This window comes from Mobula birostris, chromosome 25, assembly GCF_030028105.1.
Source record: "Mobula birostris isolate sMobBir1 chromosome 25, sMobBir1.hap1, whole genome shotgun sequence".
Classification (NCBI taxonomy): domain Eukaryota; kingdom Metazoa; phylum Chordata; class Chondrichthyes; order Myliobatiformes; family Myliobatidae; genus Mobula; species Mobula birostris.
Genome location: NC_092394.1, coordinates 28,363,533 through 28,390,120, shown reverse-complemented (window position 1 = coordinate 28,390,120; position 26,588 = coordinate 28,363,533). Strand labels below are relative to the sequence as shown.

The window sequence follows — 26,588 nt, the reverse complement described above, 5'->3', positions numbered from 1 at the left end:
TGGGTCTACCTGACTAATGTTTAGTTTACTTCCACATTAAATAGAACAGAGATTAGAATAAGAGTAAAATAAGAACCAGAAGCTGGAAAGCTGGTCCTTCACTTGAGCTTGCTCTGCAGTTTCTTATAATCATGGCTGATCCAATCTTGGTCTCAGTATCACTTTCCAGCCTCTTCTCCTCATCTCTTCAGGTCAATGTAGTTCAAATGCCTGCCTGTCCCTGTCTTCAAATGTCTGTCAGTCATTGCGCCTGGGACAGACTACTCCAAAGAGCCACAACCCTCTAAGTGATGAGATTTCTCATCGCCGTCTTAAACGGATAATTCCTTATTTTGAAACAATGATTCTGTTCTGGAAAATCCCACAAGGGGAAACATCCTGTTAGCAACCTCCCCAGGGTCCAGTGTGTGTCTAATGACTGTCTCATTCTTCTAAACTCCAATGAGCAGAGGCCTTTCTTTGCATGTTAGTCTCTTCTTCCCCACCCCCGGAATCAATCTTCTCTGCACCATTTCCAATGTGAGCACATCCGTATCATAATATGGAGACCAAAATGTGATACCAAATAATATAATTGCTTCCTGTGGTAAAATAAAGATTCAAAATGTTGCCCGTAACAAGTTGGCCCTGTTACCCTGAAACAACGGGAATGAAGAGTTAACACTAGGGGGCACTCAAACTTCGCATTAAGATTGTAAATGAGTCCGCAGAGAGAATTGCTTTGCTTTTATGAATGCTTTTATTGAAATGCAGAAAGAGAAACGACATAATCATGAATACAGAAATTGGACTAAATCATATAGCGTAACTTTGCTTCTTCCATCAAAAATTAAAACTTCTGTCAATGTTACATAGCTGCAGTATGAATGGCTTGAAAGCTTACAATAAAAAAAATACTTGTCATGTTTTTTATATATACAGATTGCAGGAAGACGAATGTTCTGCATCAGTTGAAGAAAGCCACTCCAAAGCAAAAATGACCATCAAATAAGTGCTGAAAAGAATAAACTAAATAGCCAACTTTCGAGATTGCTTTCATACTTGTTCTGTTTTGGCCATTGGTACTTGCAAAACAAGCATTCCAAAGACAACTAGGGCAGCAATGAGGCAAGCACTAAATGCAGACTTTGTTCTTAGATATGGTATATGTGCATTAAAAGAAGGAATAACTCCAATCAAATTTACTTGCTGCTCTTCAGTAAAGATATTTCAAAAGTTCTAATTGCAGTGAAGAAAACAGAATTACTCCATCAATGTGCATCGAAGCTTCATCCAGAGTACTGCTTTGTGAATTATTTGGCATTTTCTGTGAGAGGTACATTTTCTTGAGACCAAGGGGGAGAATTGTGAACTGAATATAAAAAGGAAAATGGGGAACTTTAAAAAATGATTTTTACAGCTATATCTATATATGGCAAAATAGAATAAAGAGTAATAATATTCTTGTATGTCTGTGGCTTATTCTGTCTTAAATTTAAAAACACTGAAAATCATGTGTACAGAGATGCATGTGACTTTACATTTTTAGAATATATTCATATGATTTGATTGCATAACACTGCAACAGCTTGCATATTGGAATATATATTTTCAACACCAATACAGATCCAAAGTTTCCTCCACTATCAACCCCCATAACCTCAGTTCATTGGAAGATTATGCCATAACGTGCTCATTATCTGCATCTACAGCTAACCAGAGGATTATTCATTCAAATTTTTAGCAATTGCGCTGTAACCATTTATCAATTTCGGGAATAAGTAGAAATTAGCAGAAATACCTATAAAACACAATTATAATGGTAATTCTATTACATTTCATTTTATTAGGCAGGTTAAAAAATATAGAAATATTAGGTATGGTAATCAAAGTTAATTGTAGATTATAGAAATTAATTATTGTATTCTCCCAGTTTACATAGAATGTTTTGAAATAAAAGGTTCATAAAACAAATAGAAAAATCAATTAAGTTTTGGGAAACTTCCTTTAAAATGTAATTCTAAAAGTTTTGCTTGAAGCATGGAAAACATCAGATCTTTTTAATCCATGGCATATCCTCGGAGCTGTTGGAAAGTAAAATAAATATTTCAGTCAAATGAACCTTGAACTGCACTATCATTACTACAGGACAATAAAGGTGAACCAGGACAGCAGAGCACAGAGATGATTTTCATACAGGTTTGAACTTGCAAGTCTACACAAAGTGACATGTATATACAGTGAAGATGGCACATTTAGAAAAGAATCAAACACCAACCCAATTAGCTCATCCGGCCACCCCTGAGTATCTCAAAAGCAGTAGGAACAAGATAAAGTGAAAATTTTGGGAAGTTTAGAAGTAGAGAGAGAAGGTTTTGCTCTTTGTCTACTCAGGCATATGAGTTTCACTTCAGGCGAATGCAGAGTTAAAGCTGTGAAGCAACACATCACCAGTAAAACATTACTGACAGTACATTTTGTCAATCTATTTAAATACACAAGGGTTTTGATTGAACTTTGCTGTCAGAGTCTAATCCTCCCTCTCTCTGATTACCTTGACCACTCCTCCATTCTGAAGAGTAATATCCCACCCAGGTACTGATTCAACACAAAAATGCTCAGGGAAAGCACAAACTGCAGAAATTTAAGGTAGTATTCAGAACAGAATTTGCCTGGGTCTTTTCAGTAGAGCACCAAATCATTAAAGATCATGGTAAACTGTCAGCCAACTCTCTCAAACGGTTACAGCACAGAAAGAGGCCATTCGGTCTGATGAATCTATACTGGATCCGTGTAGGAACGTAACTCATTTCCCCAAAATCTCTCCACCACACTGCAAATTCTTTCCTTTCAGATTTAGCTGCTTTTTGAATGCCCTAATTAGATCTGTCACCACAGTGGCGAATTGACTTGAACTGAACTGAATTGACTTTATTTCTTCTTATATCCTTCACATACATTAGGGGTAAAAATCTTTACGTTACGTCTCTGTCTAAACGTGCAATCATAGTAATTTACAATAAGTAGGACAGTCAATGTAACATAGAGTACACTCAAAGCAGTGTGATTTAATCAGTCTAATAGCCTGGTGGAAGAAGCTGTCCAGGTGTCTGTTGATCCTGGCTTTTATGCTGCGGTATCATTTTCCAGATGGAAGCAGCTGGAATAGATTGTGGTTGGGGTGACTCGGGTCCCCAGTGATCCTACGGGCCCTTTTTACATACCTGTCCTTGTAAATATCGTGAATCATGGGAAGTTCACAACTACAGATGTGCTGGGCTGACCGCACCACTCTCTGCAGAGTCCTGTGATTAAGCGAGGTACAGTTCCCATACCAGGCAGTGATACATCCAGTCAGGATGCTCTCAATTGTGCCCCTGTAGAAAGTTCTTAGGATATGGGGGCCTATAACAAACTTCCTCAACCGACTGAGGTGAAAGAGGTGTGCTTTATAAAAAGAAGGTTGCTCATTTCACCTGTGGCTTTTTTGCAGCCAGTGTCATGGGTCCAGGGTTTTGCCTGGGGCCAAGGTGTGGATTGTGGGCAAGATAAACTGTGAGAACCAGGAGTGAGGTCCAGAACAACAGAGGTCAGGAATATGGGTACGTGTGCAGTCAGAACCAAGGTTTTAAATGCTTATTATATTTCCCACTTCCTGAGACACACTGGGTTTCCTGGGAATTTATTATTGTACTGTGTAGCATGTAAAAATGAATTAAAACCATGCTGGGAAGTACTAGCATAAAATAAATGCGGATAGCAACAAACAATCTGCTGGAGGAACTCAGCAGGTAGGTTGTTTGTTGCTTGAGCTTCCATCATCTCCAGTCTCTTAGTCTCCAATAAAAACTTCTAGTCTAGCACCAAAACTGCAAGGTGCCGGATCTTTATAATGTTAGTGTAATACAGAGTGAAATACTAATAATGCAGTTGTAAAATGCCTTGTACAAAGTCTTCTGATAGTTTTATGAAGCTGAGATACATCCCAGGATGCGCTGGGACACATAATCAGTGTTGTAACCTGGGGTTATCAGGTGATTCGGGTCTTTTCAACACCAGACACCATCACCTGGTCGACACAGCCAGGATCGACCAGGCCCTGGCACGCGTCCCAGCAGCATGGGTCCATGGGTTACACCTCTTGATCCACAGCCATCTGGATGGCTCATTTCTTTGCAGCCCCTGTAATGCCAAGGAGAGAGTAGGTTCTGCACAGCGAGCAGAAAGCAAAGCCTCTACACCCCACCTCGATAGGTTTGCATTGTGCCTTCCACCCATCTCCAGCACTGCTCTACCAATTCCTGGTATTTGGCTTTCCTAAGTTCAAAGGATTCTTCAATTTGGTCTTCCGAAGGAACTGTCAATTCTACTATGACCACTTGCTTTGAGGTTTCTGACAGAATGACCATGTCAGGCCTCAGGGTGATGATACGATAAAGTCAGGGAACTTTAGTTGCCTGCCAAGATCTACTAAAGGTTTGTATGATACAGGAGGGAGATTGAAAATCTGACTGAGTGGTGTCATAACAACAACCTCACACTCAATGTCAGCAAGACCAGACGTCCATGAGCCAGTTGTCATCGGATGATCAGAGGTGGAGAGGGTCAGTAGCTTTAAATTCCTGGGTGTCTCTATCTCAGATGACCTGTCCTGGACCCATCATTTAAATATAATTACAGAGGAAGCACAACAGCGTCTCTACTTCCTCCGGACTTTGCGGAGATTCAGCATGTCATCAAAAACCTTGACAAACTTCTGTAGACTGGAGAAGATGGCGGCGCGACGGCAGCGGGCGCGGCCACTTCGGTGGTGATGTCTGTTATTTGTCAAGTAGGGGGCCGTGCACAATTCTGATTTGATGGCAAGACGGACATGAGAGTACGGAGGAACATCTGGAAACTTCTGAAATGCCCGCTTCGCTGCCGCTGCTACTGTGTGGTAACCGGAATCTCCGGAGCAGAAGGCCCTGAAATCCTCGGCTTTGCGTGTTTCAGCAGCCGGGGCAAGGTCAAAGGTGCTCGGCAGAGGATGGCGCTCGGGAGGCTGTATCGGAGGGCTGGTCGGAAGCTCGAAGTTTTCGGACGGATGGACTCAGTGTCGACTGTGGTCAGCTGCTTCCAAGGTATCGGCAAGTTGACAATGCCTGGAGGTTTATGGCAGGGAGTTTCTCCCTATTGCTGCCTGCTATCGGGGACTCGGGAGTCGATTGACCTGGGGACTTTTGAGACCTTATTTACTGTGCCCATGGTTTGTTCTTCATCAAATTATGGTATTGCTTTGCACTGCTGTAACTATATGTTATAATTATGTGGTTCTGTCAGTGTTAGTCTTTGGTTTGTCCTGTTTTCTATGATATCACTCTGGAGAAACATTGTATCATTTCTTAATGCATGTATGCATTTCTTAATGACAATAAAAGAGGACTGAGTGTTCTCATAATCTAAAAAAAAACAGGTGTGGTGGAAAGTGTGTTGACTGGCTGCATTATGGCCTGGTATGGGAACATCAATGTCTTCAAACAGAAAATCTTACAGAAGGAAGGGAATTCAGCCCAGCACATCATGGGTAAAGTCCTCAAACTATTATATTTGCTTAAAACAGTGTCATAGGAAAGCAGCATCCATCATCAAAGATCCTCACCACCCAGGCCATGCTCTTTGCTCGCTGCTGCCATCAGGTAGAAGGTACAAGTGCCTCAGGACTCACACACCAGGGTCAAGAACAGGTACTATCCCTGAACCATCAAGTTCTTGAACAAGAGGATAATTCATCTATTGAGATGTTCCACGACCAGTGATCGCTACTTGAGGACTCTTTATCTTGTTATTTCATGCTCTCATTTCATTGCTATTTATTTATAATTGCATTTGCACAATTTGTTGTCCTCTATGTCCTTTCTCTTTCCCTAATCCTGTTTACAGCTACTATTCTATAGATTTGCTGATCTGGCCACAGGAGAAAGATCTCAGGTTGTATATGGTGACATGTATGTACTCTGATAATACATTTTACTTTGAACTTTGAACTTTAAGTATTCCAATTTTTGTGGTTTGATTTTTTTTGTCTCATGAATTAATGGAATGTAAATAAAAATGGTTCAGCTTCCAACTAATTTCTGGAAAAAAGGATTGCCTAATCAGATTTTCACTGATCTACTTGAGATTGCCATCATCTCTAGTCCCTCATGTATTCATTTCTTTCATCACTGTTTCTCATATAGATCGTCAGACTATTTTTAGGATTTTCAGTCAACTCTGAGAAAGGTTTGGGCTGAGAAGGCGATGTTCATTCATCAAGAGATGAATTTGATATTAAATAATATATATTCAAAGGTTCATTTCTAAGTGAGGTACAACATCCAGCTAAAGTTAAATTCTGCCTGCAGAAGTGGTAGAAAAACATTGACAACTGGGTAAGCCACATGACGTGGTTGGCAAAGATGTCAAATACATTGAATATATCTAAACATTTTCTGATATTCAGAAACATTTTAAAATTACACTATTAAAAACTGTACATTTCAAAACTTTTAAAAAATTTAAACATTTGACAAATTTGAATAATTAGAAGTCTTTAATTGGCTGATATTTTCAAACAGAGAGCAACAGGTATGAGGAACCAAGGCAAAGAACAGGGAAATTGTTGACACAAGTGTTTGAGTGAAACTCCACAACTTTGTCCTCATGACCAAAAGGGTGAGAGATTTTCCTACCAAGGGAGGCTAAATAATTTGACTCTGTTCTATGGAGGTTAGAATAGTGAAGGGTAATCTTATTCACATATACAAGATCCTAAATGAGCTTGACAGGTTAGACGTTGGCATGTTTCCACTAGTGGGAGAGTTTCAAACAGAGGGATATAACTATAAGATAAGGGGCCAGATATTCAAAATGTAGAAATTTCTTCTAGCAGATGGTATTGGACCCCTGGAATTAATCTTGGGAAGTTGGATCACTGTAAGTATTTAAAGTGGAGGTGGATAAACATTTGATGGATGGTGAATTTGAAGGGTATTGAGAAATGACATAGGAGAAATGTTGAGGCCAGCATTGATCAGCCATGGTCATACTAAATGGTGGGGCAGCCTTGAGGCCTGAAGGCATAATCCTGCTCCTATTTTCTCATGTTCCTTACTGAGTCAGAGCACGGTTGGTAAATTTGGCAAATACATCTTAACACAACTTCAGGATCTCTGCATTCATATGGAAATTCTGAAGTTGATGTACAGTTTCGCAGGGAGAAGATAGCGAATAGCTGATATTGCTATACCAAATTTTGGTCTTAATCCTTTCCAGTGTAACTTTAATTTTTGACATTCAAGGAACACATTTCCAGTGTTTCACTTAGCACAATGAATGTTGCAACACATGAAACACAAATTTACTGCTCGTATACACAAAGCTGGGAGACAATGTGAACTGTGAGGAAGATGTTATGAGAATCCAGGATGACTTAGACAGGTTGGGTGAGTGGGCAGATGCATGGCAGATGCAATTTAATGTGGATAAATGTGAGGTTATCTACTTTGGTGGCAAGAACAGGAAGGCAGATTACTATCTGAATGGTGACAAGTTAGGAAAATGGGAAGTACAACAAGACCTAGGTGTCCTTGTTCATCAGTCACTGAAAGTAAGCATGCAGGTACAGCGAACAGTGAAGAAAGCTAATGGCATGTTGGCCTTCATAACAAGGGGAGTTGAGTATAGGAGCAAAGAGGTCCTTCTGCAGTTGTATAAGGCCCTGGTGAGACCCCACCTGGAGTATTGTGTGCAGTTTTGGTCTCCAAATTTGAGGAAGGATTTTCTTGCTATGGAGGGAGTGCAGCGTAGGTTCACTGGGTTAATTCCAGGGATGGCGGGAATGTCATATGTTGAAAGATTGGAGCGACTGGGCTTTTATACACTGGAATTTAGAAGGATGAAAGGGGATCTGATTGAAACATATAAGATTATTAAGGGATTGGACACGCTAGAGGCAGGAAACATGTTCCGGATGTTGAGGGAGTCCAGAACCAGAGGCCACAGTTTAAGATTAAGGGGTAGACCATTTAGAATGGAGTTGACGAAAAAAATTTCACACAGAGGGTTATGGATCTGTGGAATGCTCTGCCTTACAAGGCAGTGGAGGCTAATTCTCTGGATTCTTTCAAGAAAGAGTTAGATAGGGCTCTTAAAGATAGCGGAGTCAAGGGATATGGGGAGAAGGCAGGAACAGGGTACTGATTGTGGATGATTAGCCATGATCACAGTGAATGGCGGTGCTGGCTCAAAGGGCCGAATGGCCTACTTCTGCACCTATTGTCTATTGTCTATATGCAAATAAATGAAATCTATATATTTTTATGTAATCAGACTTCTACAGAAGCATAAATGTTAGACTTGGACAGTTACAGATTATGCCATCTTTAGAACAGTGGCACATGTTATACTTACTTTTTAATCAAGTTCAGAGAGATAACATAGGATACAGTATATCAAACTCACATATTAAGAAAGACATACCTAGCTTCTTCCTTCGATATAGTCTTTCCTGAGGCTAGAACTTCAGCTACTTGGGAAACCACAGGATCATAATTCAGACTGCAAACTGCAATGACAGTATCTTCCCTAATAATTTGAACAAAATATTACAGATTATATGCTTTAATTCCAGTTTCTTAAAATATAGAATCTGTGAGTATTTTTCTTACTTAAATAGATTTTTGGTGAAGACTTACTTGATATAGAATGCAACAAATCTCATTTCATCCATATTGCCATGAATGATTACATCTTCATAGCCTACTCCATGTCCTGGCAGAAAACAAAAGGGTAAATTTAAGGAAAATTAAATGCATGATTGTAATTGTTATATATGCTCTAATTGATTAGGAATGTCTCAACCAACTGAATATGCAAAATTAAATGTCATAGAAATGAAAGGAATCTCAAGTGAAACTTTTATCATAATATGACCAGGATTCCCACTCTGGATCAATAAAGAACTTACTATTATTATTATTCCATAGAAACTTAATTAAACATAACACATTATTCAGATGAGACTATGAACAATATTACTTTTAAAGAAAGTATACAATGTCAGCTAGTGTTTGAGAGTGGTGTGTTTAATAGAATTAGAAAACTATAGTCAGAATCAATTATTATCAATGTCATAAATGATGTGAAATTTGTTTTGCAGCAGTAGTACACTGAAAAAGCATAAAATCACGATAAATTATAATAAATAAATAAACCCCACCAAAAATGAATAACAACATAGCGTTCATAGGCCATTAATAAATCAGAGGGGAAGAAGCTGTTTCTGAAAATATCGAGTGTGGGCCCTTGGACTTCCCCAACACCTGCTTGATATATAGTAACATCAATTAAAAACAACACAGATGGGAGAAGGATTGGTTTATTAAACAACTCAAGCCGACTCTGCTATGCCCGCAGGATCCGAGCAGTTCTGACTTCAGCCCCAACTCCAATTCTTGCCTATTCCTCAAAACCAGAGACTCCCAAAGAGTCCAGGAATCCGCCCATTTCAGGCTTCATTATGAATCGGTCTCTCCAGCTCACTGAAAAGATTCAGAATTTCAGAGTTCATCCTACATTTTAAACAGGAATTTGTACTTAATGCAACATGAACAAAAGTGGAAGTGAAGGTATGATCAGAGACCAAACTAATCAATCAATCTGTTCTCCATGCAAACAAACCCAAAAATGAAGTACACGTCTTGAAATTAGTGACCATTTCCTCTGCTAAAGCAATGCACAGGGAAAGGATAGATTTCCATTTTTATAGTTTCTGTACATTTGACACCTGAACCGTATTACTGTTAGCAAATTACTCAGCCACACAGCACATCATCCATTACACAATCAGCATTTACTGCTACACCACAGTATTTCACAGTCATGGTTACACAATCATGGATGTGAAATATTGATGCAAGTTGATAAATAGTGAGAACGTCAACTAAAGAATCATTTATTTCATAAGTAAGTATGAAAGTAATAATGAAAACAAAGAATTTGCACGTGCCTCAAACCTAAAATAAAAACAAAACAGATGCAAAATGCATACAAATATTTGACAAAAGGCTTTTAATCTCAAAGATTAATTTTAGCTCATCATAAACACAAGAGATTCTGCAGATCCACAGCAACACACACAAATTACTGGAGGAACTCAGAGGGTCAGGAGCATCTATGGAAATGAATAAAGAGTCGATGTTTCGAGCCGAGACACTTCATCAGGACTGGAGAGAAAGGAGAAGCGAGAATAAGAAGGTGGAGGGAAGCGAAGGAGTATACAGAAGATAATAGGTGAAGCCAGGTGGCTGGGGGAGGGGGAATGAAGTAAGAAGCTAAGAGGTGACAGGTGGAAAAGGAAAAGGGCTGAAGAACAAGGAATCTGATAGGAAAGGAGAGTGAACTATGGGAGAAAGGGAAAGAAGAGGGGCACCATGAGGAGGTGACAGTCAGGTGAGGAGAAGAGAAGAGGTAAGAGGGGAGCCAGAGTGGGGAATGAAAGAAGAGGGGATGGTGAATGGGAAAAATTACTGGAAGTTAGAGAAATCAACTTTCATGCCATAAGGTTGTTGAAGTTCAAGTTTATGTTTAATTGGCATTCAACCATGCATGAATACCTATAAATAAAGCCAAGTGGAAAGATGTTACTCCAGGGGCAAAGTGGAAAACACAGGACTAACAGTCATACATACTACAAGGCACATATAAGATAGCAAACACATATAGCATATAAGACAGCAGTAAAATACAGGCATACAAAAAATATGTAGTCCAAGTCCCTGAGTCCATGAGTGTTGCAGCAGTCTGCAGTTGAACAATACAGTTTGCCTTCTGCTGAGGGATCATTGGGGAGGGGGCAGCAATGACTCCAAATGGACACCACATCACACCGCCTCCAGCACTCCTGCGCAACCTCCACCCCCCCCCCCCCCCCGACTCCGATGTCTCTCCCTGGCTGGCTGTGAACAGGGGACAACATGGCTTGAGGTCCAGTCTTCGCTATGACCGAGGCTGCGCAGCTCTCCTGCCGTCCACTAATAAACCAATGAGTTGGACTCGCAGCAGTCCTCACCACCAACGTCCAAACATTTCTTATGATCACAAGAAAAGTGACTAAGACGATCACTTGCTGTTAGTCTACATGCCAACTTCACACATTGGCACCTCTCTGTTCTAGGCAGCGTCATGCTACACTCCAAATCCAGCTCCTTCGGCTTCTGTGCCAATGAGCAACTTGTTGAAGGAGTAGACCCACAGTATTTTAAGTTCTTAATGTCCAGCAGGGCACTGCGATTACAAAAAATACAGTAACACTTTTGGTTGACCCTGAAGCCACTGCATCTGAGTGCACGACCCAGGCAAAATATGAGGTGTTGCTCCTCCAATCTGAAATTAGCTTCAACGTGGCAGCAGATGACACTGTGGACCAACATGGGAATTGGAATTACAATGGTTAGCCACTGGGAAATCCTGCTTTTTGTAGATGGAGCAAAGAAGCTCGTCCTCCAATCTACATCAGGCCTCATCAGTGTAGAGGAGGCCACATCAGGAATATCAGACACAGTAGACAGCCCTGAAGGATTTACAGATGAAGTCTTGTCTCGGCTGAAAGGAGTCTTTGGGGCCCTGAATGGAGCTGAAGTAGGTTGTGAATGGGTAGGCGCAGCATTTCTTTTGCTTGAAGGGACAAGTGTCAGAAGGAAGATTAGTGGTGAAGGGCAAGCAAATCATAGAGGAAGCGATTGCTGTGGAAAGCAGAGAGTTGGGCAGAGGGGGGAGGTAAAAATGTACTTGATGGTAAGATCCTGTTGAAGATGCTGGAAGATGCTGGAAGCTGTGGAGAATAATGGATGAGGAGGCTCATGGGGTGGTAGGTGAGGACAAAAGGAACTCTATCCCTGTTAAGGTAGCAGGAAGATGGGGTGAGGGCATGTGTGTGAGAAATGGAGGGGATGTGTGTAAGGGCAGCATCAATGTTGAGGAAGGTAAATCCCATTCTTTGAAGAAGAAGGACATATTTGATGTTCTGAAAAGGAATCCATCATCCTGGGAACAGATCCAGCAGATACAAAGAAACTGAGAAAATGGAATTGCATTTATACTGGAGACAGGGTGGGAAAACATAGAGTTAAGATAGCTGTGGGAGTTGATAAGTTTATAAAAGATATCAGTGGACAGATTGTCTCCAAAGATAGAGCCAGGGAGTTCGAGAAATTGGAGAGAGGTATCAGAAATGGACCAAGTGAATTTAAGGGCAGGATGGAAGTTGGAGGCAAAGTTGATGAAATTTGAGGAGCTCAGTATGGGTGTGTGATGCAGCACCAATACAGTTATCAATGTAGCAATATCGGAAATACAAGGATCCAATTGCACAAGGAGATATTGAGGCCAAGGTCTTGAATTGTATTGATTAGTCTTGAGGTGATAATAGCGCCAAATGCTGAGCTGTAGCCGATAAAGAGCACCCTGATGTATGCATCTTTACTGTCCAGCTGTTCCAGGATTGAGGAGTACTTCATCAAAGTACTTCATCACGGTAGATGTAAATGCTACTGGGCAATAGCCACTGAGGTTCTTCTAGACATCGTTTTAATTGAAGCCTGCTTGAAGCAGATGGGTACCTCAGATGCCAAAGCGAGAGGTTAAAGATAATCGATGAACATTCCAGTCAGTTGATCAGCACGGGTCTTTAGCACTCGGCCAGGTACCCCATCTGAGTCAGATGCTTGCCGTGGGTTCACTCTCCAGAAGGTGCTCGTACATTGGTCTCAGGGACTGGAATCACAGGGTCAACGGGGGGTGTGGGAGTTTGTATAGTTCCTCCATGTTTTGATGGTCAAAGCCAGCATAGAAGGCATTGAGCTGATCTGGGAGCAAAGCTTTGCTGTCACTTATGTTGCTCAGTTTCAATTTGTAAGAGGTGATAGCATTCAAGCCTGCCACAGCTGTCAAGCATGCTCCAGTAGCTCAAGTTTGATCCTAATTGCCACTTCGCACATGAGATAGCTTTATGGAGCTTGTACCTGGACTTCTTGCATCTTACTTGGTTGGCAGTCCTGAATGCCACTGATCTGGTCCTCAGCAGAAGGCGATCTCATAGTTCATCCAGGGCTCTGCTTGAGGAAGATTCCAAATGATTTTGTGGAGACAAACTCAGCCAGGACTGTTTTAATCAAGTCTGCGACAACACTGGTGTATTCATTCAGATCCTCTGATGAGCCCTTGAATATAACCCAGTCCACCAACTTGAAGCAATCCTGTATCTGTTCCTCCGCCTCCAGTGACACCCCTTTGTTGTCCTGGTCAAGCTGAAACACCAAGCAATGGAAGTTCCTCTACCCAGCATCTTATTAGCAATTATCAGCTGTAGAAGTTCATGCTGCTGATACACGAATGCATTGCTGGATCCGGTTAAAACCCAATCATCAAGCTCACTGATGACACAAGTGGTTGGCCTCACGAACAATTACAATGCAACGGCATTCTAAGAGGAGGTAGAGTGGTTCAGAGAATATTGAGAGCACAACCCGAGCCTCATGTGGATAATACAAAAGAGACGTGTGTGGACTTTAGGAAGGTGCAGGCCTGCCACTCCTTAGTGCACATGAACTGCTCCTCCATTGACAGAGTTAGGAGTACCAAATTTCTCGAGTGCACATAACGGACAATCTCACCTGGCCCCTCAACACCACCTCTTTGATCAAGAAAGCACAGCACCGTCTCCAGTTCCTAAAGAGAAATACTGTGGGTGAGCGAAGATTCCCCCATCCCCCCCCATCATTCTAACCAATTTCGGGAGAACCATCGAGTGTCCTGACACCTGCATCACCATCTGGGATGGGAATTGAAAGGCATCTGATTGCAAATTCCTACAAGAACTGCTGAGGGGATCGTCAGAGTCTCTCTTCCAACCATCAGAGATATTTACCAGGAGCGCTACATATGCAGGGCCCTTAGCATTGTCAATGATCCATCCCATCAGTCCAACATCTCTTTGACCCCCTATCATCAGGCAGGAGATACAATTACATTAGGATAAGAACCATTAGAAGGGAAAACAGCTTCTTTCCCTCAGGCCGTGAGACTACTGAACTCCCTGCCATCACTTAGGTCTTATCACATACGAAGTGCCAATAGTGCTATACTCTTTATGATTTAACTTGTGTTGTAAATGCACCTCATTATTTGTTAATTTATTTGTGGCAATATCACTTCATGTGTTGCATGAAGTTGTGCTGTGCACCTTTGTCCGGAGGAACGTTGTTTCGTTTGGCAGTATGCTTGTGTATGGTTGAATGACAACAAATTGAGCTTGAACTGAATTGATTGCATTAGGGATATGCTAGGGTTGGAGGGGGGCAGCCTGCACGTGTTGCCATGCATCCAGTGCCAACATAGCAAGCCCACAATTTACTAACTCTAACCTGGGCATCTTTGGAACGTGGGGGGGGGGGGGGGTTAGACAGGAACACCTGGAGGAAATCCATGTAGTCTCAAGGCAAATGTACAAACTTCTTACAGTAGCAGTGGGGTTTGAACCCCGATCTCACAGCTGCTGTGCTATGAAGCATTGCACTAACCATTATGCTACAGTGCTGGCCCTGTTGACGATTTATTGGATCTCTTTAAACCAAGAGGTACATTTAGAGCAGGGATCAGCACCCTATTTGTCTCTGTGGGCTGGATTGCGAATTAATGAGCAGATGGTGGGCCAGATAAATGCCATAAAAAAATTGAAATATGGGAATTATCCATTTAAATACATCTAGTTATGTCTGGCCTCAAGTTAATGAATAACGCATGCTCGAAAATCATTTGTCCTAAGGTTGCCTACCCCTGATTTAGAGAGTAGGAAGGTTCAGTTCCACAGAAGCACCTATCTTTCTAAGGAATTCAAAGTAGAAGAGGAGAGGGACTCAGTATGTGTTCTACATTTAGTTAGGTTTAGGCGAATATGACATTTTCGTGGACTGGTTAATTAGATCTCCATCAAGGCTGGTGACAAATAATTTGAGTAGTTTGTAAGCTAGTTTAAACCCAAGTGTAGCATCTGGTTTAAAACCAGTACCTACCAGTGTATGCCAAATCATATTAACACGTTTGCAGATTGTCATGACTGTCTATTCCTTTTGTCTCACATACTAATACCAGTTCAGTGAAAGGCCAGGCAGTTGGGCATGGTGAATTGAGAACCCAATCACATTTTGTATCACTTTAAGCCCTGTGTTGTACTGTTCTATGTTCTTTGTTGTAAGGTATTATTACTTCCACAATGAGCTAGGCTTTTGACTGGCAGGGCGTGAATGGAGCGAGTCCAAACGCATTTTAGTCCATTTCCCCCAAAATGATGCATTGGGTCATCATTACCTGCATATCGAATACTGTTTTCGGAAATGATTGACCAGAAGTATGGCACAGAATTAAAGGCAGCCTTTTTCTTCAGCATGTTCAACGCAGCCACATGACCTTAAGAGTACGAAAAAAAATAGATATTTACATTTTCTGATTTTATAAACAAGAATACCATATAAAATGTATGGCTGGAGGCAAAATTCTCACAACATTTGATGTGGTAGATACAAAATTGTCTTCCCTGGCTAAGGATCTCAGAACCAGAGTCACAGTCACAAAGCAAAGTTCAAAGTAACTTTATTATCGAAGTATGTATATGTTACCATATTGGGAGTCATTTTCTCACAGGTATTTACAGGGAAAAAGAAATAAAGATAGAATTTATGAAAAATTATACATAAACAAAGACTGAAAACAACCAATGTGAAAAAGAGGGCAGACCTAAAGTATATGAGATAATATATACTTGGGGTGAATATTAAGGTTAGCAAGCACTAAAGGACAGTGGGGTCTGCTGCGGGACTGGACAGCATCCCAGGGCAGTTACTCAGGATGTGTGTGGCACAACTGGCAGGTGTGCTTACAGACATTTTTAATTTCTCCCTCTACCAGTGTAGATTGCCGTCCTGCTTCAAAACATCCACCATTATTCCTGTACCTTAAAAGACCAAGGTAACATGTCTGAATGATTGACGTCCTGTCGCACTCACCTCAATAATAAGCAAATGCTTTGACAGGCTGGTCAAGGACTACATCTGCAACTTGCTACCACCCATAATTTGCCTATTGACACAACCAGTCAATAGATAACGCAATAGCCACAGCTCTACATACCGTCCTTAGGCATCTGGGGAAAAGGAATGCTTATGTGAGAATGCTGTTCTTGGACTGTCGTTCAGCATTCAACACCATAATTCTCTCCAGGCTCAACAAGAAGCTCAGAGACCTTGGCCTTCACCCTGCCTTGTGTAGCTGGATCCTGGACTTCCTGTCAGATCGCCAGGAAGAGTGGGCTCCCTCACCTCTGCTCCTCTGACCCTCAACACAGGTGTCCCACAGAGCTATGTACTGAGCCCCCTCCTTTACTCTCCCCACTTCTGTGTCACCACCCACAGCTCCAATCTGCTAATTAAATTTGCTGATGGCACTACACTGACTGGCCTAATCTCAAATAATAATGAAGCAGCCTACAGAGAAGGAGTCATCACCCTGACACAGTGCTGTCAAGAAAACAACCTCTCCCTCAATGTCGCAAAAACAAAGGAGCTGGTTGTGGACTACAGGAGGAATGGAGACAGGCTAACCCTTTGGACATCAGTGGATCTGGGGTTGACAGGGTGAACAGCTTTAAGTTCCTTGGCATAAACATCACTGAGGATCTCACATGGCCTGTACATACTGGCTGTGTGGTGAGAAAGGCACAACAGTGGCTCTTTCCCCTGAAACGGTTGAAGTAGTTTGGTGTGGCTCCCCAAATCCTAAGAACTTTCTAAAGGGGCACAATTGAGAGCATCCTGTTTGGCTGCATTACTGCCTGGTATGGGAACTGTACTTTATCCAATCACAGGACTCTGCAGAGAGTGATGTAGACAGCCCAGCGCATCTGTAGATGTGAATTACAGATCGATGTAGTTATAAAGAGGGCAAGACAGCAGCTATACTTTATTAGGAGTTTGAAGAGATTTGGCATGTCAACAAATACACTCAAGAACTTCTATAGTTGTACCATGGAGAGCATTCTGACAAGCTACATCACTATCTGGTATGGAGGGGCTACTGCACAGGACTGAAAGAAGCTGTAGAAGGTTGTAAATCAGTCAGCTCCATCTTGGGTACTAGCCTACAAAGTACACAGGACATCTTCAGGGAGCGGTGTCTCAGAAAGGCAGAGTCCATTATTAAGAATCTCTAGCACCCAGGGCATGCCCTTTTCTCACTGTTACCATCAGGCTGGAGGTACAGAAGCCTGAAGGCACACACTCAGCGATTCAGGAACAGCTTCTTCCCCTCTGCCATCCGATTCCTAAATGGACATTGAATCTTTGGATACTACCTCACTTTTTTAAAAAAGGTATTCTTGTTTTTGCACATCTTTTTAAGTCTATTCAATATACATAATTGATTTACTTGTTTATTTACTATTTTTTAATTTTATTTGTTATTATTATTATTATTATTATTATATTTTTCTGCTACATATGTATTGCATTGAACTGCTGCTGCTAAGTTAACAAATTTCACGTCACATGCCGGTGATAATAAATCTGATTCTGATTCTGAACTTCCCACTATTCAGGACATTTACAAAGACAGGTGTGTAAAAAGGGCCCGAAGGATCATTGGGGACCTGAGTCACCCCAACCACAAACTGTTCCAGCTGCTACCATCTGGGAAACAGTATCACAGCATAAAAGCCAGGAGCAGCAGGATCCAGGACAGCTTCTTCCACCAGGCCATCAGACTACTTAATTCATGCTGACACAACTGTATTTCTATGTTATATTGACTATCCTGTTGTACATACTATTTATTATAAATTACTAGAAATTGCATATTTAGATGGAGACATAACATAAAGATTTTTACTCCTTATGTATATGAAGGATACAAGTAATAAAGTCAATTCAATTCAATTCATTGATAGGGGAGGCATTGATCAATTTTGCCCTCAGTATGAGTCTAGTCATAGGTTGAAAGTCAGGAGTAGGAGATTTAATGGAGATTTTAGAAAGAATATCTGCACCATCTGAGGGTATGGTGTGGGCAGATACTCCCACAGCAATAAAAAGTGTTTAGAAAAGCACTTGAAATACCATAACAAAGAAGACAATGGACAGAGTGCTGGGAAATGGGACTAGTTTAGATAGATGCTTGGTGTGGACTTGGTGAGCAGAAAGACCAGTTTCAATGCTGGATGACTATGGGCTTCCATCAAAAACCGCTGGATAGAAAAAAGAGAGCGCATGTTAAAGTCAGCTGTAAATTCTGTGGCTTAAGACAGCAACTCTACAAGTAAACTAACTGGACACCCTCCAAGAAAGAAAGAAATAAGAATGATTTTCCCATATCATTTCAATCTGTACAACCACAATTCTCAAATGGGCAGCTCAAGGTACCTTGTGAATGAGCCACTTGCCAATGACGAACAGTCACATTTTCATTATTTTTCAGTGGTAGTGGAAATGAAGTAATATCCCCAGCTGCAAACACTCTAGGATTACTGGTCTGCATGTTCTGAAATACAGAGCCAAAACAAAAATGAGAGCAATCACTCGCCTGGCAAAATTTCAAACTTCAGCATTGTTTAAAACTTGCTCTAATACACCATGCAGGTCAGTTTCCAGATCAATCACATTTCTCTTAATCCCAAACAAAATGCAATGAAATCAATTTTTTTTTATTTTACGATTTTTTTTACCACAATGAGTTGGGGAGTCTAAGACTAGAGGACCCAGCCTCAGAATAGAGGGACGTCCATTTAGAATGGAGATGAGGAGGAATTTCTTCAGCCAGAGAGTGGTGAATCTGTGGAATTCACTGCTGCAGGTGGCTGTGCAGGCCAAGTCACAGGGTATATTTAAGGCAGGGTATATTTGTTGGATTCTTGATTAGTGAGGTCATGAAGGGATACTGGGAGAAGGTGGGAGATTGGGGCAGAAAGGGAAAATGGATTAGCCATGATGAAATGGCGGAGCAGACTCAATGGGCCAAATGGCCTAATTCTGCTCCTATAACTTATGGTATATTTGTTGGATTCTTGATTAGTGAGGTCATGAAGGGATACTGGGAGAAGGTGGGAGATTGGGGCAGAAAGGGAAAATGGATTAGCCATGATGAAATGGCGGAGCAGACTCAATGGGCCAAATGGCCTAATTCTGCTCCTATAACTTATGGTCTTATGGGTGGGAGACTGGTAGATGGAATGAATGTAACTGGACTCAAGAGGCATCACCACAATGAGAAGTAATGCAACTTTAATTGCAAAGCATTTCATTTCAACCAGATGATGCACAACAGCTCCTTCGGAACTTAGAACTGACAGCATTTAAAGTTGTGAATTATGTTGAAGGTGACACTAAAAAGATGCTTACACAGGAAAGGATGGATCTGTTTAGCCAGTCTGGCAGTTAGTAGATAAAAACAAACATAGAAAACCTTCTGGTTATTACTAACCAAGTATTTTTAGCAGTGATCTTGCTTTGCTGTACACGTTACACTAACATGCTCAGCTGTAAATGTAGACCCACAGAACAGATCCACATTGGTAATCTGATTAGGTTACACTTGAGTGATTAGACAAATGCCAAGCTACTGGAATAGATATACCCATATTTACATTATTAATTTTATAAAGAGCTCAGTGTAGGTGTGGTCTGGCATGTTCTTAATGAACTACAAAGTGACCAGGCACAACTTAAGGACATCACTTCAGGGTCATTTGAAAGCTTATACACTCCTCCCATTAAGTCACACTTTAACAGAGGAACCAGTGTCTTGTTGCAGCACTAAAACCAGCACTAGATCTTCGCCAAGAGTGATGAACTTATCTCAAATTCAGCATGAAAATCATTAACCGTTGCTCCTATCGCCACTCTTTTTTCATTCATAAAGAGGAAGTGGGCTTTGGAGTCCAAGCCAGTATTTAATTGTCTGTCCCAAACTGCCCTTGAGGATGTGGCGGAGAGCTGTCATCTTGAACCACTGCAGCCCTTGAGGTGTTGGCATAACCACCATGCTGTTAGGAAGTTCCAGGATACTGACCCAGGAACAGTGGTGTACTTCCAAGTCAAGATGGAGTGTGACTGGGAGGGCAAATGTCAGGTAATGGTGCTCCCATGCTTTTGCTGCTCGTGTCCTTCCAGCTCATAGGGGTTGTTGGCTTGAAAGCTCCTGTCTAAGGAGTCCTGGGCTGCTACAGCATCATTGTACAACACAGAATCATAGAACGGTACCAGCACGGTAGATCGGCACTGGCTCCGTGCAACTGTGTTAGGTCATTTGCAGAGCAATCCAGTATCTTTCCTGACATTAATGCAATAATGGAGACCAAGATAAACTGTAAATTGCGGTGTCGTTGAAGGGTCTCGATGCAAAACATCACTGGGCCCCTTTGCCTTTATAAATACTCCCTAACCTGCTGAGTTCCTCCAGCAGTTTGTTTTCCACTGGCACTGAAGTTATTCCTCTCACACACTACCCCTCTCACGTTACAAGTTTTACTCCCCTGTCAATGACACCTTCTCCTTTCTTGACTGATCTCCTATGCTAAACAGGAAACACACAATGTTCGGTTTCCAGTTACGCTTTAAACAAAACATCTTGTCCATTACAAAGATTACTCAGCTCCATCTGTGTAATACTGCCATCATCCTTTGCTTCAGCCACTTATCATTGCAGGTGTGAGTCAATGGGACAAGGTAGAACAACAGTTCAGTACGGACCAGTTGGGCCATAGAGCATGTTTCTGTTCTATAGTGCTCTATGACTATATCTATCATGACAACATACAAATTTGCACTGACCTGATATGCTCCTCCCACCCTACACATTCACATATTGAAAATGTGGAAAGGATGTTTCCCATGGTGGGGGAGTCTAGGACAAGAGGGCACAGCCTCAGGATAGAGGGGCATCTATTTAAAACAGAGATGCAGAGAAAGTTTTTTAGCCAGAGGGTGGAATTTGTGGAATTTATTACCACAGGCAGCAGTGGAGAGCAGGCCATTGGGCGTGTTTAAGGCAGATCTTGATAGGTTCTTGATTGGACACAGCATCAAAGGTTACGGGGAGATTGCCGGGGAGTGGGGCTGAGCAGGGGGAGAAAGGATCAGTCATGAATGAATGGTAGAACAGACTCAATGGGCCAAATAGCCTAATTCTGCTCCTATGTCTTATGTTGCCTTCTCTATTCTGTCCACGTTAAATTTCATTTAGCCATTATCTCCATGTTTACTGACTAATCACATCCTATTTTCCAGGAAACATCTTATAAAAAATTTAATCCCTTTCCTATTGCGATTCCCCAAATAGGTTTCTGTTTCAGACAAATGATTTACGTTGTAAGATACACCAGAATGAAAATTAAGCATTTTGATTGGCTTGCAGCCAGAGGCTGAGGGAAAATCTAAAGAATTAAATTGAGGAGGAAATGCCCTACTTTAGAATTTGCTCTTTAATATGAGAGGGCACAAGTGAAAAAGCAGCAGATCATTCCAAAGTGGAAATGCTATCATTTAAATCGAGGAATCAATGGTAAAACATAAAACAATTTCTACCTTATTGACAATAACTGCACCATTCGAATCAGTTTTTATGCCACTCTTGTTCAGGAAATCTGTTGCAGGTACCACTCCTTTCCACACAGCAAGCAGTTTATATAAGAGAAAAAGATCATGTGAGGACAGCCCCATAGGGGAAAAAACTAAATGATTCACAATTGGCGGATACGATAGGATCTTTTAAGAGACTTCTGGATAGGTACATGGAGCTTAGAAAAATAGAGGGCTATGGGTAACCCTAGGTAATTTCTAAAGTAAGTACATGTTTGGCACAGCATTGTGGGCTGAAGGGCCTGTATTATGCTGTAGGTTTTCTAAGTTTCTAATTATATGAACCAGTGATAGTTACCATGTGCAGGCAGAAATTATTAAGTGTTATTAGCTGCCTATCCCTATGTGTATGTACGTGCGTGTGTGTGTGTGTGTGTGTGTGTGTGTGTGTGTGTGTGCATATGATTTGTAAGAAGATATAAAATGGCTGTTTAGATAGAGGCAAATTTGGAGATAGATTGTCAAAACATATAGCAGGATATAAATCGTTTAGAAATTTCAACAGAGAAATGGCAAGAATTTAATTCGCACAAGGGTGAGGTGTTGCACATTGGAAGTCAAATGTAAGAAGAAAATATGCAGTAAACATCCAAGGATACATATTGTATCAAAAGGACAGGCAGGTAAGCACAGGGGGTGGTGAGGCTCTGTTGGGGAAAAATTAAATCAGATCCTTAGAGGAGGAGACATAGAATTAGAAGATAAAGAATCCTTGTGGGTAGAGTTAAGACACTGCAAGGGTAAAAAGACCCTGATGGAAGTTATATACAGGCCTCCAAAAAGTATTCAGGATGTGGGCTACAAATTGCAATGGGAGATAGAAAAGGCATGTCAAAAAGGCAATGTTGCAATGGTCATGGGGATTTCAATATGCAGGAAGATTGGGAAAATCAGGTTGGTGCTGGATCCCAAGAGGAGGAATTTGTAAAATGCCTACAAGCTGGATTTTTAGAGCAGCTAGTGGTTGTGCCCACTGGAAGATCAACTATTCTGGATTGGGTGTTGTGTAATGAATCAGAATTGATTAGGGAGCTTAGGGTAAAGGAACCCTTTAGAGAAAGTGATCATAACATGATCAAATTCACCCTGCAATTTGAGAAGCTAAAGTCAGGTGTATCAGTATTACAGTGGAGTAAAGGGAATTACAGAGGCTTGAGAGAGGAGTTGGTCACAGGTGATTGGAAGGGGACACTAGCAGGGATGACAGCAGAACAGCAATGGCTGGAGTTGTGGGAGTAACTCAGAAGGCGCAGGATAAATACATCAGAAAGAGACGTATTATAAAGGCAGGATGACGCAACCATGACTGACAAGGTAAGTCAAAGCCAACGTGAAAGCAAAAGAGAGGGCACATAAAAGAACAAAAGTTAGTTGGAAGTTAGAGGATTGGAAGACTTTTAAAACCCAACAGAGAGCAACTAAAAAAAAGCCATAAGGTGGGAAAAGATGAAATATGAAGGTAAGCTAGCCAACAATATCAGAGAGGATACCAAACATTTTTTTCTGGTATACAAAGAGAGAAAGAGGCGAGTGTAGCTATTGGACCACTAGAAAATGACACTGGAGAGGTAGTAATGGGGGGCAAGGAAATGGCAGATGAACTTAATAAGTATTTTGCATCTATCTTCCCTATGTTAGAAACTAACAGTATGTTGGAAGTTCAAGAGTGGCGGAAGCAGAAGTGCAGTCGCTATCAGTAGAGAGAAGTTGCTTGGAAGCTGCAAGGTCTAAAGGTAGATAAATCACCTGGACCAGATGGACTACACCCCAGGGTGCTGTGGGGTGCAGTCCATATAATGAACTAATGTGGAGGCAGTTGTAATGATTTTTCAAGAATCACTATGGTTATATGGTTATATGGTTACTAGATTTTGGAATGGTTCCAGAGGACTGGAAAACTGAAAATGTCACTCCGCTCTTTTAGAAAGGAGAGAGGCGGAAGAAATTATAGGCCAGTTTGCCTGGTCTCGGTGGTTGGGAAGATGTTGCAGTCAATTGTTAAGGATGTGGTTTCGGAGTACATGGAGGTACAACATAAAATAGACAATATTCAGTATGGTTTCCTTTATGAAAAACCTTGCCCAACAAATCTGTTAGAATTTTGAGGAAATAACAAGCAGGGTAGACAAAGCAGAATTGGTGGATATTGTGTAATTGGATTTTCCAAAAGCCTTTGACAAGGTGCAGAACATGAGGCTGCTCAACAAGGTAAGAGCCCGAGGAATTACAAGAATAATACTAGCATGGCTAGAGCATTGGCTGATTGGTAGGAGGCAAAGAGTGGGCCTAAAGAGAGTCTTTTCAGATTGGCTGCCAGTGACTAGTTGTGATCCGCAGGGATCGCTGTTGGGACCACTTCTTTTTATGTTTTATGTCAGTGATCAGGTTAGCAGATTTGATAGCTTTGTGGACAATAGAAAGATAGGTGGAGGGGCAGGAAGTGTTGAGAAAGCAGGGAAGCTGCAGAAGGACTTGGACAAATTGGGAGAATGGGCAAAGAAGTGGCAGAGCGGCAGATGGAATACAGTGTCGGGAATTGTATGGTCATGCACTTTGGTAGAAGGAATAAAAGCATAGACTATCTTCTAAATGGGGAGAAGTTTCAAAAATCTGAGGTGCAAAGGACTTTGGAATCCTTGTGCTGAATTCGCTAAAGGTTAATTTGCAGGTTGATTTAGTGGTGAGGAAGGCAAATGCAAAGTTATCATTCATTTTGAGGGGTCTAGAATATAAAAGCAAGGATGTAATGTTGAGGTTTTATAAAGCACTCAGGAGCCTCACATTGAATATTGTGAGCAGTTTTGGACCCCTTATTTAAGAAATGATGTATGTTCTGGAGCGGGTTCAGAAGAGACTAATGAGAATGACTGGGAATGAAAGGCTTATCATATGAGGAATAATTGATAGCTCTGAGCAGTTTAGAAGAATGAAGAGGGATCTCATTGAAATCTATCTATAGAACTGGATGTGGAGAGGATGCTTCCTATGCTGATAAGTCTAGAACAAGAGGGCACAGCCTCAGAATAGAGCAACAATCACTTAGAATGAAGATAAAAGAGGAATTTCATTAGCCAGAGGATGGCAAACCTGTGGAATTGATTGCCACAGGTGGCTATACTGGTCTGGTGATTGGGTGTATTTAAGGAGGAGGTTGATAGGTTTTTGATTAGTCATGCCATGAAGGGTTATGGGGAGAAGGCAGGAGATTGGGGTTGAGAGGGAAATGGGTCAACCATGGTGAAATGGCACAGTAGTCTCGATGGGTTGAATGGCCTCATTCTGCTCCTATGTCTGATGGTCTAAATGGCAAGACTAATGTACAGAAAGATAGTGAGGCCCAAGTTTTTAGGTCTCTGAAAGTGGCAAAGCAAATGGATAAAAGAGATACACATGCTTGTGTTCATTGTTCACAGTAGTTGACAAGTGATACTGCAACTGTAGTAAACATTCGTTGCGTCACATTTGAAGTGATGTGTGCAGTTCACATCACCGCAGTACAGGAAAGATGTGGAATCTTGGAGATGGGGCAGAGGAGGTCCACCAGGATTTTGCTTGGATTAAAATATAGCTATAAGGAGAAGTTGGACAAACTTGGACAGCTTTCGCTGGAGCTTTGGAAGCTGGGGGGAGATCTGATAGAAATATATCCTGTCAAATTATGGGAGGCATAAGTAGGTTAGATAATCACAGTTTTTCCTCCAGGGTATAAATGTTAAAAACTAGAGGACATGGGTTTATGGCAAGAGGGCAAATGGTTAAGGGAGAGTTATGAGGCAAGTCTTTGCACAGAGAATGATAGGTGCCTGGAACACACTATCAGGGGTATGATATATGATATGATAGCAACATTTAAAAAGTATTTTGAAAGTCACATGAACAGACGAGGAATGGAAGGATATAGACAAAGTACAGGCAGATGGGATTAAATTAATTTGGTATTGTGGTCAGCACAGGTTCATGGGTTAAAGGGCCTCCTCCTGTTCTGTGTTGTTCTATGGTCAATATATGATTCTAACCAAATATATGGTTTAAAAATGGGTAAGTTTATACCAATTCCTACTACACAGGTGTCTGCTGGAAGAACCATTCCATTTTCGAGCACAACTTCTTCCAACTGCAAATATATGAAAAATAGTTTGTGTAAGTTACAAAAATTGATGCAGGATATAACAACAGCTAATCACTGAAATGATTCAATTTTCATTGGGTTTACCGATCCATTCTGTCCCCTGAGTTCAGTCACTTTACTTTCCATGTAAAACTTCACATTTTCTGCTTCAAATTTCTGTAATGTTACAGACAAGGATTTCAAATCAAAACAAAGTTAAAAAGAATTAATATAGGCTTATATTAAAAACTAAGAGGAAGATTGAAATAAACAGTGCTTTTCTTCATCAGCAATGGTAGATATTTTCAGTATTTTCTCACTAATTAAAACAAACATGGCTAAAGTTAGGATTCAAATCAGTGGCTTCTGTCAGAAAATGCAGAAAACAATCAGTAGGTCAGACAAAATCTGTAGGAGGAAAAATATTTTAATCTTAAATATTAATTATGTTTCTTTCCCCATGGACAATACCTGACCTGATAAGGATTTCCTGTGCTTTCACTTTCAGATTTCCCACAAGTGCAGCTTTTTTTTCCCCCACTTTCAATTTCTTTCACAATTTCCTACACCGATTTTTAAGTCCAACAGACTGACTGCAAATTTTGAATTGTGCTCTCTTCAGACAACTGAATTTTAATTTGGTAACTTAACTTCATTATTGCAGTGCCAACATCTCTTCCCAACACCTCCTGAAACGGAACCTTGCTGGTTCCAACCACAGACACAGACTTAGCTTTGTTAATCAGGTACCAAGTTATCTCCATTCCTGGAAGACAAAAGGAAAGATCCGAAGTAAAATA

General features: G+C 41.1%; 1 protein-coding gene across 2 annotated transcripts in view; it reads right to left on the bottom strand.

Annotated features, from left to right (window-relative positions):
• Positions 1 to 728: 728 nt before the first annotated feature.
• LOC140187672 (apoptosis-inducing factor 3-like) overlaps positions 729 to 26,588 on the bottom strand; it is a 57,062-nt gene continuing 31,202 nt past the window's right edge. For both annotated transcript variants that reach the window (XM_072243199.1, XM_072243200.1), the window contains 9 exons: positions 26,441 to 26,554; positions 25,894 to 25,967; positions 25,731 to 25,794; positions 21,627 to 21,703; positions 18,468 to 18,585; positions 15,367 to 15,465; positions 8,697 to 8,772; positions 8,482 to 8,586; positions 729 to 2,063 (listed from right to left, as the gene is read on the bottom strand). In XM_072243199.1, the coding sequence (XP_072099300.1) occupies positions 2,030 to 2,063; positions 8,482 to 8,586; positions 8,697 to 8,772; positions 15,367 to 15,465; positions 18,468 to 18,585; positions 21,627 to 21,703; positions 25,731 to 25,794; positions 25,894 to 25,967; positions 26,441 to 26,554 (761 nt within the window). In that variant the 3' untranslated portion in view covers positions 729 to 2,029. The remainder of the gene's footprint in view (positions 2,064 to 8,481; positions 8,587 to 8,696; positions 8,773 to 15,366; positions 15,466 to 18,467; positions 18,586 to 21,626; positions 21,704 to 25,730; positions 25,795 to 25,893; positions 25,968 to 26,440; positions 26,555 to 26,588) is intronic.